The sequence below is a fragment of the Morone saxatilis genome, unplaced genomic scaffold (genome assembly GCF_004916995.1).
Source record: "Morone saxatilis isolate NCDOM2014 unplaced genomic scaffold, NCSU_SB_2.0 Contig24, whole genome shotgun sequence".
In the NCBI taxonomy this organism is placed as follows: Eukaryota; Metazoa; Chordata; class Actinopteri; family Moronidae; genus Morone; species Morone saxatilis.
This window is the reverse complement of record NW_023339807.1, coordinates 15,970,990-15,990,041: the sequence shown is the minus strand read 5'-3', so window position 1 is coordinate 15,990,041 and position 19,052 is coordinate 15,970,990. Positions and strand designations below refer to the sequence as shown.

The 19,052-nt window shown below is 42.5% G+C and overlaps 2 protein-coding genes across 2 annotated transcripts in view; both read right to left on the bottom strand.

Annotated features, from left to right (window-relative positions):
* The window catches only part of zbtb7b (zinc finger and BTB domain containing 7B), a 19,085-nt gene extending 18,897 nt beyond the window's left edge, over positions 1-188 (bottom strand). The window contains exon 1 of the mRNA XM_035672066.1: positions 43-188. The gene's annotated coding sequence lies outside the window, so the exon portion shown is untranslated. The remainder of the gene's footprint in view (positions 1-42) is intronic.
* A 5,194-nt stretch (positions 189-5,382) lies between these two features.
* Positions 5,383-19,052, bottom strand: part of LOC118335425 (potassium/sodium hyperpolarization-activated cyclic nucleotide-gated channel 2-like) — a 15,610-nt gene continuing 1,940 nt past the window's right edge. The window contains exons 2-9 of the mRNA XM_035671696.1: positions 15,213-15,419; positions 12,933-13,146; positions 12,491-12,652; positions 11,315-11,533; positions 10,019-10,165; positions 9,665-9,905; positions 9,357-9,521; positions 5,383-8,954 (exon numbers count right to left, since the gene is read on the bottom strand). Coding sequence (XP_035527589.1) covers positions 6,544-8,954; positions 9,357-9,521; positions 9,665-9,905; positions 10,019-10,165; positions 11,315-11,533; positions 12,491-12,652; positions 12,933-13,146; positions 15,213-15,419 — 3,766 coding nt within the window. The 3' untranslated portion in view covers positions 5,383-6,543. The remainder of the gene's footprint in view (positions 8,955-9,356; positions 9,522-9,664; positions 9,906-10,018; positions 10,166-11,314; positions 11,534-12,490; positions 12,653-12,932; positions 13,147-15,212; positions 15,420-19,052) is intronic.

Below are 19,052 nucleotides of genomic sequence, written 5' to 3'. Positions count from 1 at the left end.
ATGGCAAAGCAGACATGTCACTTAAATCACATTTAACTTTACAGGTGTGTTCGTTTTCAGTCAAAATCTGCAGCCGTCAGGTGAAGCGGGCTACCTGAGTGCCGGTGTGTCACCTTGTTTAGACTCGTCGCCTCCCACCTGACCGCCTCCACACTTCCTGGATTATTCCGTCCCACCCTGCCTACTTCTTCTACTCTCTATTCTTCTTTTTTTTTAGACACTCCCAGCTCTTGTCTTTTCTTCTCCGCTGGAGGGGGGTGGTGTAGGGGGGTCTCCGCTCCGGTCGTCCTCAGCTCGACACCCGGGGAGCTTTTTATTTTCGCCAAAATCGTGCGTCGGCGTTTTTTTTCTGTTCTTGGTCCAGTCTCTCTCTCTCTCTCTCGTTCTCTCTCTCTCTCCCTCTCTCGCTGCTCTGACCCCCTGCTGTCTGCTGCCTCCGCTGGCCCACTCCGACTCTCCCTGCTCCTTCTTTCTGAGAACCAGGAACGGCTTGCCTACTTACACCCAGTCGCGGATTGGCTCTGGCAGGGCTGAGAAGAGACCGCCGGGGTGGGCAGGGCACAGGGGGAGGGAGGGAGGGAGGCAGGGGAGGGGGTGGAGGGGGGTCCGGCTCTGGTGCGATAGGCCAGAAGCGGTGTCTGTGGCAGAGGGAGGAGGCAAGAGTTTGGAGACCCCCCCCCGCTCCTCCCTCCCTCCTTTTGGGCATCACCGCGCATAGGTGGGTTGAGTACAGAGGGCAGCGAAAGCGGATTGAAGGAATATCTGCTTATTGCTTACCTATCGGATGCAAACGCATTTTCGGTCGAAATAGACTTAGTGCCCCCCCCCATTTCCTTTTGACTCAGCAATATTCCCATCTGGAGGGTGACCATGGATGGAGAGGTGGAAGTGAGCCAGCGCCAGGACTCCAGACAGGTGCCTGTCAGGAAGGCTGTCAGTTGAATAAACGGAACCTGATCAAAATGAAACCGTGCAGAGGATGTGTAACATCCAGTGTGAGGGCAGCAGCGGGGTAACACCAGGGACTTTTAGTGAATCGGTGAGTCAATATAGACAAGAAACATAAAGTCTGCAGAGCTGCAAAACACAGTAGCCTGTATGTGAACATTTTTTTCCAGAGAGAGAGAGAAAAGTGAAGTATATCTTTCATGACACAAGCACAGACGCTAAACAAAAGCTTCATTTCACTACAAAAACACTTTCACGTATGCGTCCTGTTTGAAGTGGTTATGGGTATGGGAATCACCTCGCTTCTTTTTTCTAAGTTTAAATCTCATCCTCGTCTGCTGAAGCTCCAGGAGTGTGAGCTGGTGGGTTTACAAGTGAGGGTGCAGGAAGTCTATATATATTTTTGCGGTGAGGCTTCAGCTCTGCCACCATCCAACCCCCCCTCTAACCTTAAATCTGTGCCTGCTCTGTTGGTTTTTCGCTACCAGTCAAAAGAAGTTAAAACTACATCTGCACCAGATTTTCCAATAAGGCAACTGATTTATGTTTGTTTGTGTAAAGCAGTGGTTCCCAACATGGAAGTCGAGACCCTCCAAGTGGTCGCAAGATACATTATGAGGGGTCAGGAGATGATTGAAAAGTGCAGCTGCTTCACAAGTTATGTTTATTTTTTAAGACTTTTTTTGTACTCTTTGTAATTTATTGTGAAATTTTGGAAACCTTTTTAAAAAGTTTCATATGAAATAATCTGAAAAGGCAAGATCGCTCTTTAATTGAACTGATGGCACAGTAAGCAACCTGTGACCAGTGGTGGATTGTAACTAAGTACATTTTACCCGAGTACTGTACTTTAGTATAATTTTAAAGTAGGCTACTTATACTTACTTACTACTACTCCACTATATTTTGGATCCTGAGGGGAGGCATAAACAGTGCCTGGCCACCTCAGCTGCTGCCCCAGTTTGGTGTCAAATTTTATTTTATTTTAAGATTCTAAAAATAACGTGTAAAAAAAATGGAAAAATAATTCAATGATGTGTTATGGCCATATTTTAGATTAAGTGATAAACCTAAAAGATATTTATTATTTATTTATTATAATGTCTGAAGATTTGGAAATACAACAATTTATTTCTAGTTCTAGTTAAAATGTATTTATTTGGGAGATTTTCCAAGCAAATATTGATTATATGTGATTGTTTCTGTGGCCACCGACATTTATTTTGACAGATTTAGTCACTAGTTATTTTACAAACAATAAATTATGGTGAATTCTTATGGATTAAATTACCCATCAGTATATAAAGTAAATTAGCTCCACTGTTACCAGCTCCAACTTTAAAGTGATGAACATATTAATGCACCAATCATAACAATCCAGTTATATGACATTAGGAAATGGGCCATTTTACAGAATGAATACTTTTAGTTTTGGTAGCCTACATTAATAATATTCATATATTTGAAATATGGGGGTTTTACTTGTGACAGTATTTCTACAGTACACTGTGTTATTGCTACTTTTAAGATCTGAGTACTTCTTCCGTCAGCATTTCACAGCTTTAAAGGAACCACCGTTTGTGTTTGAAAGCATCAGAAGAACTTGCAGAGAGACTCTTCAGTCTGTCTGAGGATGAATGAATTGAGGATTGTTTGACTTTACTAATTAAATTTGCAGAACAAATATACACTGACTGTTGCTATTACTATTTAATGCAACACTGCTGTGTGACGAATTATAAAATACTTATTATTGTGTTGTTTTTAGCCCCTGAAACTCCCAGAGTAGTTTGTTTCCAGCGAGTAAAGACTTTCCTCTGAATCTATTTCAGAGCCAGAATGACAGGCAGCAATTACAGACCTGTTTATCCCCCCACCTCTATTCATGGCTGGTAATCCAGGCTGGTCTGCCATCATTAACCTTTTCCACTCAGTCTCCTCGCTCCACTGTGGCCTCTCTTCTTCACATTCAGTCTTCCCATTATTTAACCGGCCCTCCTGTTCTCTCATGTGACTGTGGAGATACATACTTAATACGCAATATATTTCTAAGATGCTCCTTCCTCCTGCTGTGTTTGTGGTATTAATAAAGTGTTATCGCCATCTAGTGGTCATTGTGCAGGCCTGAAGTGTCTGCTAACTGAGTCCTCCATTACAAAACTCCTCTATGTGTGCACTGTAGAAATGTATAAACATGGTTTGAAATACAGCATACAGCCTCTCTTCTCCCCCCTAACTAAATATGTCAACATAATTCACAAACAGCAGAGCAAAACCCCTCAAATATTCACAGCTACAAGGCAATCATCCTCTTACTGACACATTTATGCTGCTTTGTGAGACTCAGCGGGGGCTATTCAGTGTGCAAATAATAACAAGTGTAAATCCAATATGTTAATGCCTCTTAACTCGTAGAGGTGAACGATAAAGCTCTCATTGCCGCCCACATGGGCTGAATGGCTGTTAAAAACCACTTGGACATTAATGAGAGAGGAGAGGTAAAATAAATGTGTGTGAGGGATGGAAAGTTACAGGAAGAAAAGGCAGGTGTATCAGTGAGACTGTAATCTGCTCTCATGGAGGCGGATATTCATTGAGTTCCAGGCAAGAGGAGAAGAGATTTAAGTGTCCCCACATTCACAAGCTTAACCTTGGATGTGAGTGTGTCTGCCCTCTGCTGAGAGGTACAGGATTAGGGTTGGGGATCCAGGAGCAGCAACAGCAAAGCTAGGACCGGGAGGCTGAAGCAGAGCAGAACAGTTCTTAACCATTCGACCGGTCGCTCACATGAGAAGTTATTTTAACACAGGACAGTGTTGAAGTTGAGTCACCAAACCTCTCGAGTCCCAGATCCACAGAGAGCACGACTCACAGTCACTGCGGCTATGTCCAAGTCCAGTCTCAAGTGGTGCTCTGAATCCTGATATCCAAAGTGAAATGAAACAATTTAAAGGATAATTTCACTCAAATTACAGAAACAACTAATCCTTACTCAAGTTGCAGTAGTCGAAAGAAAACAATTAGTCAAATACTTACTACATAATACTACATAAGGAGAATTATTTTTATTTTCAATATGTTGTAGTTTTTACTCTACAGTCTGCAACTTCACCACTAGATTTCACTAAATCCTACAAACTGGACCTTAAAATTCATAGTTTAATTAAATAGAAACATAAAATAGTAATAATTTGTTCTCTGTTTAAATATTTTTATTTTTTAAACTTCCCAAAGAGATCCTATTCCATCCATTCAGATTTATTGACCTTTATCACCTATCTGTCTTTATTTTTATTTTACATTAAAAAAATGATTAAGCAAGTAGTTCCCAACATTTTTTACTTTTGACCCCTTATAATAAAGGAGTGTCTAATTGGGTTTCTTTGTCACATTTTAGAAAGTACTAATCAAGGCCTATAAAGAGGTAACATGAACCAGTTTTCACAAAGAAAAGTGAACAAAACTCATACAAATATGTGTAACAGTAGTTCTTTAAGGATCTGAATACAACTTCCACCGCTGTATGGTGGCTCTGTGGTTCTCTCCAAATTTTCTTTCTGTCAATTAATGTAGATTAATGTTGGAAAAATAAGATTCACATAAAGTATAATTGAACAGTTAAGAGAATAAATTAAACATGAAAAGTCTAAAAGACCATGTTTTTGGTTTTAGGTCAAAACTTTCTAAAGTTGGTTTGGGATGCATTGATTTTTTAAATCCTGGTTACGGCATTGAAAAATTACATCTAAACGATTCAACAGCAAAATGTCTCTACAACAACAAACCTGACTGTAAACAGTTAATTGGAACTACTTTTTACTGAAGAAACAGTCCTGATGAAAACTGTTGAAAGTGAGAGACATTATAAGTTGAGAAGCCCAAATCTCGTAATTTATTTTACATTGTCAGCTTGCTTAGTAGTTATAGTGGTGTTTGGGGGATGGATAGTTATGGTGTTAAATCTCCAGAAGGATTTAAAGGCTTCTGAAATTAAACAGTTTCAAACTAAAGTAAAAGAAACTCTTATAAATCTAAATCTTATAAATAAAGTATCAAAGTCATCAACATCCAAGTTTGAGTTGAATTAACAGAAACAGAAACACACATACACAGCAAGCAAATGAGCTCATGCCTCAACACACTCAACAAGATGATATCTAAATCCACTTTATTCTTACATCCAGATATACACCATCATCATAATCATCATCGTCACCATCATGGTTGTCAAGAATCATCATTATCATCAAAATCATAATCATCACCTTCAACACCACGCTCAAGATCTTCATTGTGACAGCATAATTAGCTATTTTTTTCTGTTTAAAAGCTAAAGCTGTGATAAATAAAAAATAAAACATTTGGTCCTTTAATATATAGTCTAGGCAACATGGTATCAGGGGTTAAGACAGAAATGCCTTGTTGCTACCCACACAAAACATCAAACATCACTGGAAATGGCGCTAAAACAATGTCGTAGGGCAACAGAAGGAGGAGCAAACTGAACATGAGGCTGATGGCAAGTGTCGGGCAAACCGAGAGATAGGGAGAGAGTCTGTGAGCGTCAAAGAAACAGTTAGCGACCAGAGCTGTGAAATCAGATGAAAGGCAGCGAGACAGACAACAGATGAAAGACTCAGAGGCTGAGGAGCGAGGAAGCATACAACAGACCCACAGAGAGGCACGTATTTACAGTACAGGGAGCCGGGTGGAACAAAATCTAGTCAGCACAGCAGAGCAGAGCAGGATTGTTTGTCACACAAAAAACACAATTTACAGAAGTCGTCAGAGTGAACATGTAGGTTTAAAAGTTTTGTCTTTGTTTAAAAACTAAACACCACACACCTGGGACAACAAAACTACCAGTGGACTGCTCCTAATTATTCAAATTCATATGAGTATCGACTTTACAGTGATTTTTAAACTCTATATCCTTATAATTCTTATTATTCAGATGAGAAAATATTACACTTTGGTGCAGAATGGGAAGCAAGAGGGGGTTGGAGCTGGAAACCAGGACGTGTCTGTTCTATTGCCTGCATTTAAAACTGACATCACAGTAGACTTACTTCCCAACAGCAGGAAGATTATTATTTTCTCACATTTATTATTATTGTCAAGGTCATTTCCTGTCACATTAGGAGAGTGTTCAGTGTTTCACATGTATTGCTGTTTCCATTGTCAAGAAAATGGAGACTTTTCACATATACTACCTTTTTTTTCTGACTCTCAGCTATTGCTTCCATCCCATTTTACTGTTTCCACTTCAGCTCCCCTGCTTGCTCCAACAATCACTAACACAGATATGTATGTATACATTTGGATGTTTTTTTTAGACTCGAACCATTGCCTGCACCTACAACTCAACAGGCCCATAAAGAGTCTGTATCCTCGATCAGTGGCTTGGTTGAGAGTCACATGAACACCTGATGTTCTAAGACAATCACATCCTAGAGTGAATGCAAACAAGATGTACCTGTCCACATGAGATCATTGGACGTCTGGTGCCAACTCTGACACAACTCTGTATATCCATTACTCCTCTTATCAGTAACGGCTAGTTTAAGTCCTTTAAGATTTTCTTCTTGATCTTTCTTACATGTTGGCGGGCAATTTGTGTCTTAGTCCCTCTGAGTCTTTTTTAGCCTGTGGCAGCTGAGGGTCCTTTTTCCCAACTTTAGGGGAGGTGGTGTTGGCAGGGGTGGCTGCATGTGCTGACTGGGTGGTAGTGGTGGATGCCTGAGAGGTCTGGGCAGGGGTAGAGGTTGTATTGAGTTTTGAGGAGTGGGCAGGGGCAGCTGTGGTGGATGGCATTTGTTTTGGGGGATGAGCAGAGGCAGACTGGATACTAGGAGAGGTGATGGTAGAGGAAGGGGTGGTAGTCAGAGAGGAGGGATTAGTGGAGCTCTTCAATGTTGTTGAGGATGGGGTTGTTTTGGTGGAATGACCAGAGCCTGAAGTGGGGCTTTGAGTTACAACAAGAGGGGTTTGCTTCACAGGATGAACTGAGAAAGTTACTTTAGTTGGAAAGCTAGTGCTAGCTGGGGTGGGGGATGCAGTTTGAGTTGGGGTTAGAGGTGAGGCCTGTTTTGGGATCTGGCTCGAGGTAGGGCCTTTGGCTGAGCTGGAGACAGAAGGCTGGAGACAAGGGGTTGGACTCTGGGACTTACTATGGGAGGGGACAGATGTAACAGGGATGGGAGAGGGGGAAGGTGAAGGAGTAAAGGTCTGACTAGGAGTAACAGGTGTAAGTCCAGGCGTTTGGGAGGGGGTAGAAGTGCGGGTGCGGGTAGTCTGAGTGGGAGTCGGTATTGTAGAGGGGATTGGGGTTGGAGCAGGACTGGGGCCAGACAGTGGAGAAGCAGAGGGAGGTGTGTTGGATGCCTTGGCTCGGGGGCTTTGGGGATGCGGTGGTAAAGAAGTTACCAAGGAGGAAGGGGGAGAAGAGGAGGTGAGAGATGACTTGTGCCCATAAGTTTGAGGTAGGGGAACAGGGGCAGAAACAGAAGATGGAGGCGGTGTGGAGGAAGGAGAGGGAGAGGAAGAGCGGGGAGAGGGTGTATGGAGCGGTTTGGGACGAGGAGTTGATGAGAGCGACAGCGGGTGTGTTCCCGCTGAAGGAGGGGTGGAGCAAGGAGGAGGAGGAGAGAAGGAACGAGAGGCGGTCATTGGGATTGGTTTAGGACGTGGTGGCTGGGAGAGTATAGGTGTAGGAGACGAGGGGGTGGGTACAGGTGAAGGGGTGGCAGAGGAGAGCGGAGTCTGCTTTGGAGGGGAGGAAGATGGCAAAGAAGCTACAGAAGGCATGTGTGCAGCCATAGGTGTGGGTACAGACTGTGTGTATGTGGCTGTGGGCTGAATAGGAACTGTGGCCTGTGCTTGTGTTTGCACATTAAACGGTATATTTGTCACCGCCTGTACTGGAACGTTAGAAGTCAGCATGCCCGCACTGCTTCCCCTGGCTAATTGCCCTACCAAGAAAGGAGCTGGCAGCAAATTGCCACCAGAGGCCTTGCGGTGGAGAGGCGGGTGTGGCTGCACTCCAGCCCAGGAGCGGTGAGGCAGAGTGGGCTGCGAGGCCGACAGCAGCCTGGCCTCCTGGGTTAGTCTGCCCAGCGCTGGGAGACACTGAGAGCTGCTTCCTCCATGACGTAACAAAGCTTCTTTTGCTCCCTGCTGGCCCGTGACAGAAGTGTTGCCATCTAACGGGGCACCAGAAGCAGCAGGGGGGTTGGTGGTAGTGACCTTGTGGAGGGGTGGAGTTGGGGTTACAAGTGATCCAGCAATCACAGAGGGATGATCAGCCTGGAGGCGGAGGCTGTAATGAAGAGTCCTTCCTTGTTGTATGGAAGTCGCAACAGAGGAGGCTTGTGTGGGTGGAGTTTTAGCAATAGGGGGCGATGTCACTCCACCAGGAGGGCCCATGCTCGAGGGAGAGGCAGGAAAACCTCTTGGGGACAAACCACCCATCCCTCCCATCGTCATCATTCCGATGAGTGAGCTCACAGAGGGGCGGAGGGGCTGTAACACAGGAGCACGAGGAGGAGACAGAGGGAAAGAGGAGGAGGGAGAGGGAGAGACAAGAGGGGAGGGCAGGAAGAAAGTACCACCAAGTGCATGCTGCTGCAAGTGCTGGAGCTGCTGCTGTTGTTGCTGCTGCTGGTGCATGAGGGCGATGGCTACATTACTGGTGGCAGCTGCAGTTTGCAGAGGGGCATGGACCAGCGGTGCCCAGATGACCGGGCGTGGCCGAGGAGACACTGTGCCACTTCCTCCCATGACTCCACCTCTTCCTGCAGCAGCGGCCGCAATGGCATCCTGCATGGCCGGCATGCTGTCGTGTTTGACAATCTGCTGCACCAGCATGCTGTCACAGGAACCAAGGCTGCCTGCTGCCAAGCCTCCTCCGGCTCCTGGACCTCCACCCCGACCTCCACCACGACCCATACTGCCCCCCAGAGAACCACCCTGGGATGACTTACGCAGGAGCATGGAGTTTTTCCTGCCTGTAGAGGAAAAAAAGGAGAGAAAATATAAAGCGACAAAATCTGAGATTTTAAATACCAGAAAGGAAAGGCGTAAATGAGTAAAAAACCTGTACTTTGTGGAAGGCTAAGTTGTCTGCTCAACACATAGCAGACATCTGAGGTTTTAGCCTCAAGGTTTTTCTGTTCTTTACTGAGAACACTGCTCATCCTTTATTATTTCAGCTTTTACTTTCAGCTTGTTTTCTCAGATGAGTTCTGACCTTTCAGCTAAGGACAAAGTGCCTGGGAAATTTAGCAGAATTGGATGCTACGAATATTTGGCAAGGTCATTGGAGAATTAAAAGCTAGATGGAGAATAGCAAGTCATTGCATAAATAAGACGGTGAGAGAAATGTATTCAATCAGAAATCTACACTTTACCGATACGGTCCAGTCGGTCAACAGCAACAGTTTCAAATGCACGCCGCATCATCGGGTGTTCCTCCAGCACCTCGTTAAAGCTGTCCACACTGAGAGAGTACAGACGACAATATGTATCTGCACGGACGCTGGCTGTCCGCCGTCCACGAGTCAGCAAACAGATCTCTGAATGTGGGAGGACAGACAACGGAAGCAGGAGAAAAGAGGAAAGAGACAATAGGCAGTGAGATAAATTAACCCTGCTTGTGCACAAACATGTAAATACTTTCTTTCCCCATACCTTCGTACACAACTCTGCATGTTCTCACCTCCAAAATAAGACCCATCGCTTAGCTTGGTTTCCTTGTTACCACGGGTCAGCACACTGACTCGTCCATGCTGGATGAAGTACATCTTCCGCCCAACTGTGCCCTCACGGATGATAAAGTCTGAAGGCTGAAACACTTCAAAGCGGAGCTTGATCAGCACGGCAGTCACAAAGTTGGGATCAGCGTTGGCGAACAGTGGCATGTTAGCCACCAGGCTGCGGCAGTTGAAGCTCACTATCTCCTAGACAAAGAGAGATAAAGAGACAAAGAGAGAAGTGAAGGAAGACAGATTTGCTAGAGGACTGAACATTTGTGTTTTTTTTATTGTAGGCGTGGTGTTTAGGTGTTTATTACCTCTTTGAGTGGCTCGCTGAGTTCTCCCAGGATGTTCTCCTCATCAAACATTTTACCCTGGAAGCGGTGCTCGTAGTACTCGTGGATCTTTTGCCGAACATCTGCAGGAAGCTTATGGAATGACATGTACTGCTCCACCTGCTTGTACTGCAATAACACACAAGGACACACATGCACTGGTCAGGATCTTCAAAACATTCACTTTAAAAGAAAAGAACATAATTAATATTGATAAGGCCTCTGCTTAAAATAAAGCAACTTCTCCATGTGACCCATGCACCTGAAATCACTCCCTCATTCACTACTCCATATATAGCAGACACTCAATAGTTTGCAATATATTAAGATTTTAGAAACTTGTGTTTGAATCACTTTGCATCATCACTGGCAGATGTTGCAACTCTGTACATGGACACTATTTATTTCCTTCCATTGTGGTAATTGTTGAGAGAACTACTGAATATAGTATTTTTTTTACAATTATTTTGACAGATATTGTGATTGCAATTCATGATTATGTGAGATTGATAATTTTTGAATCACAAATTGAATTTTCACTAAAAAAAACTATTAAAACATGAATGCATGGGAACAAACATCAATCATCTGTTACACATTTTTACCTTTATCAAACAGCACCAGCTATTGCAATTGCATATTACACTTGGCCATATTGGGTTTTCAATAATATTTTGATTAATTGTGTAAAAAAAAAAGACAGACAGTAAGGGCACTATATGCAATAGTAGGTTGCAAGCAGTTTGACTAAAATGATTTCCCCATCTCAGACTGTTAGTGGAAATAACTCCAGTATTTCACAAGAAAAAGGAATAATTTGAGAGAGGTCAGGAAAAAAGAAATATATCAAGGTAGGAGAAATGTGTTTTTGAATCTGTCCTATCTCATTAATCATCTAGTCCTGACCCCCAGGTTGGAAACTCCTAGATTTGTCCTTCGATAGACAATTAACAAGTCATTTATCAAGCCAAAATGCCAAACCTTCACTGGTTCTAGCTTCAGAAATATTATTCTTTATAATATGTTTGTATGATTGTAAATTGAGCATGTCTGAGTTCTTGATCGATGGCCCGACAAAACAAGACATTTAAAGATCTCCATTTAAAGGTCTCCATGGGCACTGGGAAGTTGTGAGAGCATTTTTTACTGACCTTTTATAGACTAAAAGTAAGTTGCAGCCCGAGACAGAAATTGATTTTATAAGTTTAATGGCTAAACTATAAAAAGTATAGCGGGAGAGATGGACGCCTTAACAGATGGATGAGCATCATGTTTCACCTTTTCTTGGTACTGTCGTCGCGAGGAGTCCAATGACTGGATGAGAGCGGTGGCATGGCCAATGAACATGGCATAGCAGGTGGCACCTACGATCATACTGAGCATGGTGAGCCACACATCAGTCATCCCTTCTGGAGCCTGGGCACCATACCCGATACACAACATGTGGCTCATGGCTTTGAATAGAGCATAGGAGTACTGAATGCCCCATGTGTCATTCTGTGAGTGGGAGACAGACAGAAAGGGTGACAGGAGGAGTAAGGGAAGTTTCAAGTGTTAATTAAAAGGCGCTGCAATATTGAACTGTTCTTATTTTAGTCAGGTCACAGGAGCTTTTTCCCCTCAGAGGCGCTCAGCCACACCACTAAAGAAAATACAGCTAAGATCATAACATATAACAGCAGAGCAATTTAACTGTCAAAACCCACTCGGCTTCAAAACAGAGCGGCTCCAGAACCTATAAAACCACACAGACAACAAAATCACAACATGCATTATTTAATACATTTCGACTACAAATAAAAAAAACACACTATGTTAGTGTGTGTGTCTGGGCCCTTCTGTTTTAGGTCTTGTGTGTGAGTCCAATTATACTAAGATATTAATGGTCTAACGGATGAGGGGACTTTCTCTGGGGAAAATCCCAGCATCCGCCTGCTTAGCAACAGTCACCCAGGCAACCACTGAGACATGAGTCAGCTATTCATACAGCTGTGTATCTGTGTGCATTCATTTGCGTCCACGTCTGTATGCCTGCGTGCACGTGACGAGATCTCCTGCAGGTCCCTAGGCTTCCGACTGCTCCACCTGATCTCTGTTGAGGTTTTTAATTGGAAAAGCTTTTTATTTTTTTTGATGATGCTAGTCAATCTTATTCCGACTGGACATGTCACTGCATAAGCCAATTAACACAGATAGGTAGCAAACGATGTCAGATCTGATAAACACCCTCACTCTGCACACACACAGATAACCCAAAACCGAGCCTCTCTGGATCTCTGATTTGCATTCATCTGAAGTAAATATTGTGCACACTGTTCAAACAAGCTGAGATAGTCCTTTGTGTGTTTCATTCAACTCAAACTGAATGACATGTTCTTTTTTTGTTCTCTGCACAATAAAATCATTCACTGTAACATATTTGAAAATAACACATGCTGATGGTTAGAGACTCACCACCATCAGGTTCTTGGAAACCCAGCAGTCAGGAGGGAAATCCTGCAGCATGGGGACCAGAAACTGCAGACAGCCGTCCCAGTGGCACAGCAGCAACATCATACCGATCAGGTTAACTATCCTTACCATGGCACTGGCAAGGTCATAGGTCATATGAAAGATCTGAGGAAGAGCAGAAAATATGGATGCAAGTGGAGTAATAAATAATGGGTGGAGTCAGCAGTTGACCTTTTTATGAGGATTTTATTTCAGAATTGTTCAAAATGAAATATAAAAAGGCCTTTTTCTCCAGCTCATCGGCATGGTGTTAAAAATGGGTTGGATTAGACCCCAAAAAAATTGTGATGACTCATGCCTTACATATTAAACAGGTTTTGAACTACTGCTTTCACACAAACATCTCTTTTCCTCCAGGCTCTGTTTCCTGGTCTCTGTTTCTCACCTCCTCCCACTGGTGGATGTAGCGGATGAGTCTAGACAAGCGGAGCAGCCGAAGCAGGCTCAGGATTTTGGTGAAGCGGACGATGCGCAGTGCCCTGGCTGTCCTGTAGACCTCGGTGTCGAGACTGTCCACCATCAGGAAGATGTAGTCCACCGGGATGGATGACAGAAAGTCCACGAGGAACCAGCTCTTCAGGTAGTTCTGGCGAATCGCCCTGAAGTTAAAGTAGGATTGAAGACCAGTGTCACTGGTAAGTTGGCAATCAAGCTCTGTGGAAGTGATTCCAACATTTGGCTGGCAGAAAATGATTCTCATCAATATTCAACAGGAACAGAACTGGAACAAGAACAAAGCTCTGCCACTGGCTGCACATCACCTTTTCCATGTCAGACATGGGTTGTTTGAACACACACCCAGCAGATGGCCAGAAGAGCAAATTTAAATTCATGGTGACAGAGCTGCTGTGTTGATATTCTGGACCAGTGGTTCCCAACCTTTTTGAGAGAGAGGGCTACCTACTGGCAGAAAACTGTCGGGAGGGCCACACTGTATATTTGACGAACATCCAGGTTAAATTGATGCTATCAAGAGAATAACATGGAAGTGTGTATTTTCACCTTTTTCATATACAGGGTTGAATGAATTTTTATAACTAGGTTCAGGAACAAAGACCACGCCTTGGACTCATCTCATTTCCGCTCAAAACGTACTTAAGCACTACTTATCCGTTCACTCTCTCCTCGACTCAGTTTCCACATCCCTCCTCCCAGAACCCTTTCTTTCCTTTTTTCCCCGTCTATTTTATCCAAATACAGGAACCACTGGGGCTCTCTACAAGAGATACGCAGAGTCGGCTCCCCAACTCAGAGTCCCACAACCAACTCGGTTCCCTCTTACCATCTCACCGAACCCCTCCGTCCGTTCATCCACCACCCTTCCTTCCGATACCCCTTCATTCCTCAACCTTCATCCCTCAACCTTCAACCCTTTATCCCTGAACTCTCATCCCTTCTTCGCTTCATCCCTCATCTCTTCATCCCTCAACCCTCGACCCTCATCCCTTAATCCCTCAACCTTTCATCCCTCGACCCTCATCCCTTTATCCCTCAACCCTTTCCTGATCCATTCATCCCTCCTACAGTACACCACAACGGTTTACATTTATTAATTACGTGCAATAAACCTAAATTCCATACGTTCATTGCCGTTGTCTTTGTTAGTGAAATTATATAATATGTAACATTTCCGCATTAAAATGTCCATAAACACTAGAACTACATTATATATGTTGTTGTGTTGTGCACTTAATTAGTTAGTTATACTAACTAACTAATTGCGTTTCACCAGTCGCCTGTCAATGGTGTCTAGCAAAACACTACAGATACCTATCTCAAGCTACTTAATATTATATACAACTCTTTATGTAGATTTATTTTATTTTTTATTATTCACTTGACTGGTTGCAGCCCAATATAAAATAATAATCCACTTTCTTTAAGATCCATTATTTCTTTCTGCTGTTTCAGAACATCTTTATTTTGATCTCAGCTGAAAACAACTTGTTTATGTTTTTAATTTTTGTTTACATAATAACCTTCAGTACTTTTGATTTTATTATCCAGGTCACTGTCTTTAACCTTTTGTTTTTTGTCAGTTTTTCTTGTTTAACAACTGAGGGTGGGGAAAGGGTGAGCAACTGTCTTTATATGTGTATTTGCAGTGAATGTTTGTTATGTAATGCTGTTCTCTGTTTATATGTGTTTTGTTCTGTATTTGTGTCCTTAGGACCCGCTCGAAAATGAGATGCTGCATCTCAAGGGGCTATCCTTTCAATAAATTCATGTCTATATCCACTTTACGCATGCATCAGCGTTATTGTCATAACCAGTTTTAGGCCCCATTTTTACGATACACTTTTAAGATCTTGGTCGTTGTTAACTATATATTTTAAATGGATGAAGGATTATTGATCTTATGGCTGCTTGAAAGCTGTCAGGGATGTTGTTTGTCGGAGAAACCCTGATTTTTAATGTAACACTGTTTTATTCAGTGTTTTCACCGGTTTTAATCACAGAGTCTGTTTGTTTCGGAGAGGAGGAGACCTGTGCGGATAATTCAGCTCCCAAAACCATTTGAACACCGAACACTGAAAGAATCCTAACTGGGAGAAGCTGACTGCAATAACGGCAGTGGTGGTGAAGACAACAACTCCCACGATACTTCAGTGTCCCGACCCTTGACATAAAACACTCAAACACAATGCACAATGTGCCTACTGACCTGGGGTCTAGCAGTATCTCAGTGTTGTCTTCCTTGATGATGCCGGTCCTGAAGTTGAGAACCAAGTCGACCATGAAGAGAGTGTCCGAGACCACGTTGAAGATGATCCACGAGGGAGTGTTCTCCTCTCTAAAGAAAGTGATGCCCACTGGCAGGATGATTAAGTTCCCCATCATCAACATTAACATCAACAGGTCCCAGTAGAATCTAGACAGAAAAAGACAGTGTTGTTCAACTGTGTTTTGTTGTTTTCTGTTCTGATGTGATTATGTCTATATGGTTGTTCTTTTCTTTTCTTATGTTCTTGAATTTACATATTTGCCCCAAAGGCCTTTTTAACGGCAAAGCACAGGCATAAATAACAGAATTAAATGATGGGGTGACTTCCTTTTAGCTGCTTCAGTCCCAGTATTCTGAATATTGGTTTGTTGTCTGTCCTGAATCTGTTCTAACCAGGTTTTTAGCATGTAGTCTAGTAACACTGAAAAAGCAAACAACTTTTTCCATGCTATCACTGACAACTGTCTTCCAGTAGCTGCAAATCCCAGAACATTCCTAAAACACATGATAATGATTTGCTTTCACAGTCCTACAGCCTCTCCAGCACGATTTTAGTTGCTAGTCTTTCTCTTCCCCTTTCACCGACACCATCTTTACTTTCAGTTAATCATTTTATATTTCATTATCTCATATATTTTTTTTTTTCTGTTAAATCATTCCTATATATATGGTCCCCTTTTGTTGCATTCCCCTGAGTTAGACGGTGAGTACAATAACTTGGGGATCATCCAGGTCGAGAATAAGTGCAAATTCTTCATTGTAGCCTAACGTCCAGCAGTGGGATATATGAATGTTTCCCTTAAGACAGTTACACCCTTTGCAAATGCCATGGCAACATGTAGTTACATCCTTTATCTCTCCATGAAGCAGAGCAGAACTCCAACAGACAGACAGACAGGGAGGGAGGGAGGGAGGGAAATGATCAGTAACCTTGGGAGGACTCATCATTCTGTATTTCATGCTGGAGGGTATTACTGAATGACGTAGTCTTCTCATAAAAATACGGGGGAATCAGTCATATCATTTGGATGCCGCAAGTGATTAAAGTATGACAGAAGAGGCGATGTAATCATCTGGAGATGATTCCTGTCATCTTTCTGTCTTCATCCTCCTAATCCCATCATCCATCACCTTAACCAATATCAGTGACCCGCCTCTTCTTGCATCCTCCCTCTCTCTTTCTACACACACTCACATTCTCTCTTTCTGCGAGAAAGTACACTAAAAGCTCTGTGGTCGATTGCTATTGAGCGCTAATTTAGTAACACAATCTTATGGTGTGACACTACTGCTAGACTGATGAAGATTAAGCATGAGTCATCACTCTGCTACACACAAACACACATTTCTCCCTGACTTGGTCACTTATACTGACAGATGTATCACTTCATAATCACTGGCAGTAAATACGGAGATGAAGAGAGAGAGAGAGAGAAGAGGCAAAATATATATTATAATGATGCATAAACTTTTGCTATTATATGTTGTACCAGAGTTGAAACAATTAGTCTCCTAAATAATTAGAAGAAATTTGTCAATTTTGATGATCAGTGAATCACTTTAAATTAGTTTTTAGAGAAAATGCCTGAAAATGACTTCTCTTTAGCTTGCTTTTTTTCTAGTTTCCTTAGACTCATATGATATTAAACTGGATATCTTTGAGTTTTATATTGTTGCTCAGACAAAACAAACAATTTGAATGTATCAGCTGGAACTTACACTACTGATTAAACTAATTATTTGATTAATGTATAAAATAATGGGCAGATTAATGAAAAAAATATTGTGGCAGCCCTATAATAGTGGAAAGTACAAGGAGTTTTTAACTGGTTAAGAAATAGTCTCAATGACCTACATAAACAAACAAGACCATCAGTGAGAGCATTGCCTTTTTCTATGTAGTTATTCTTAATCCCTGCGGTTGGATTCTGTCCGATTCTCCTTTAAATCAATGAGGAGGTGGCGATACGACCACAGAATCGACACCAAATGAAAGTTCCTCATTGGGGCTTTATGTAGTTTTTGAGGTACTTGTACTTTTCTTGAGTAATTCAATTTTAATGCTACTTTATAATTCTACTCCACTTAGTTTCAGAGGAATTATTGTACTTTTGCACCACATTCATTTTACCGCAATAGTAAAGAAACAACCTTATTACTACTTAATTATATACTGTAGCAGAAATAAGTATTTTCTTATTTCCTTCCCCATTAAACATCTGCTGATCTAAACTACTTAACTACTTGATGGAGTATTTTTACATTGTTCTACTTTTATTTAAATAAAGGCTCTGAGTACTTACCTCCACCGCCCTACTCTATATAATACATCTCCGTCTATTACCACATACGCACACAGACAGTGAGGTGCACTGCTGCATCACTCTCCTCTCAGACAGCTTGCATAGATTTAAATGAGCGTTAATCTAACCTCAACAGCATGCAGCAATAACATTTTAGCTTGCTGAGTAACGTAATAGATGACATTGAACATGTCACTGCACATTAATCAGTCTCTCTGTACTAGATTTTGCTGTAGTCACTGAGATGTGGCAGCTGGTTTGAGCTCAAACAAATGAGAACAATCAAACAGACAAGAGAGGACGTCAGATCCAAACTAAGAATGATGTGAAGGTTTGCCATGTCGGGATAAAAACAAGGCCTGATTTCTGATCTCTCATTTGTGGACTGAAGCCACACTGGGTCATGTATTGTGTGTGGTGCATGCATGTATACATCTACACACACACAGTCTCTCTCATACGCGCAAATAGGAATTGCAAATGCAATCAAAGCTTTTCTCCAATGCCTCATCAGAATGCCATTTTGAACATGAGCAGGTGCTGGAGGAGAACTGACCTGCATCTACCTGCTCAGCTGTTGTCAAACCAAACACTAATTCTACTGTAATTGAGGCCACATGTCTCTTGAGCGGCCTCTGATTGGTTCCCTGTTCACGGTTGGCCAGATGTCAGTTCTGAGCAAGTTTCCACCTATCGTCTTGACAGACATACAAACAAGCAAGCACAACAGCAAACCAGCTATTATATAATAAATCTCTGCTACTATATGTGTAACGCCACCTATCCTGTTTCAACACGACTCATCTGTGTTGACAGTCAAACTGCCTGTCTTTCTGTTTTCAAGTGTTCTCATTATGTATTCTTATAGGTGCAGCAGCAACACGTCTTTTCTTAATGAGGTGAAGGGTGGGAGAGCTTATCAGCAGACTCAATAAAGCCAGACCACACACACAAGCATACATATTACTGCACGTATACACACAGACCTTTGTGCTCAAGGTCACCAGGGAAAAAACACATAAATGGGGCTTTAGAAGTAATCTGTCTGTTTTTTTTCTCTCTCGCTCCGGCCTCATAAAGTTCCTAAGTTCCTCCTCAGACGTCGCTCCAGACTACAGGTACTTAACTGAAAAGTTAGATGACTGAATTATGTATAATGCATACTCAACTTGAATAATTTAAGGATGTCATACATAATTGATCAAAATTCAATTGTGATTCTCTGACTGGATAATTAGGACTATTACGATCATTAGATATCTCACATGAATATCCATAAAGCGCAGGCGGGACTAAGATTCAACAGGCCGTTCATCCATCCACACCCCTTCATCCATCCTTCCCTCCACCCCTCACTGACCTCATTCACCGTATCTCCTGTGAGCAGACTCATAAGCAGCACTTGTGACTGATCATCAAATTGACAGACAATACAAAACGACCCGGCCTATGCGTGTAAGTGTGTATGTGTGTGTGT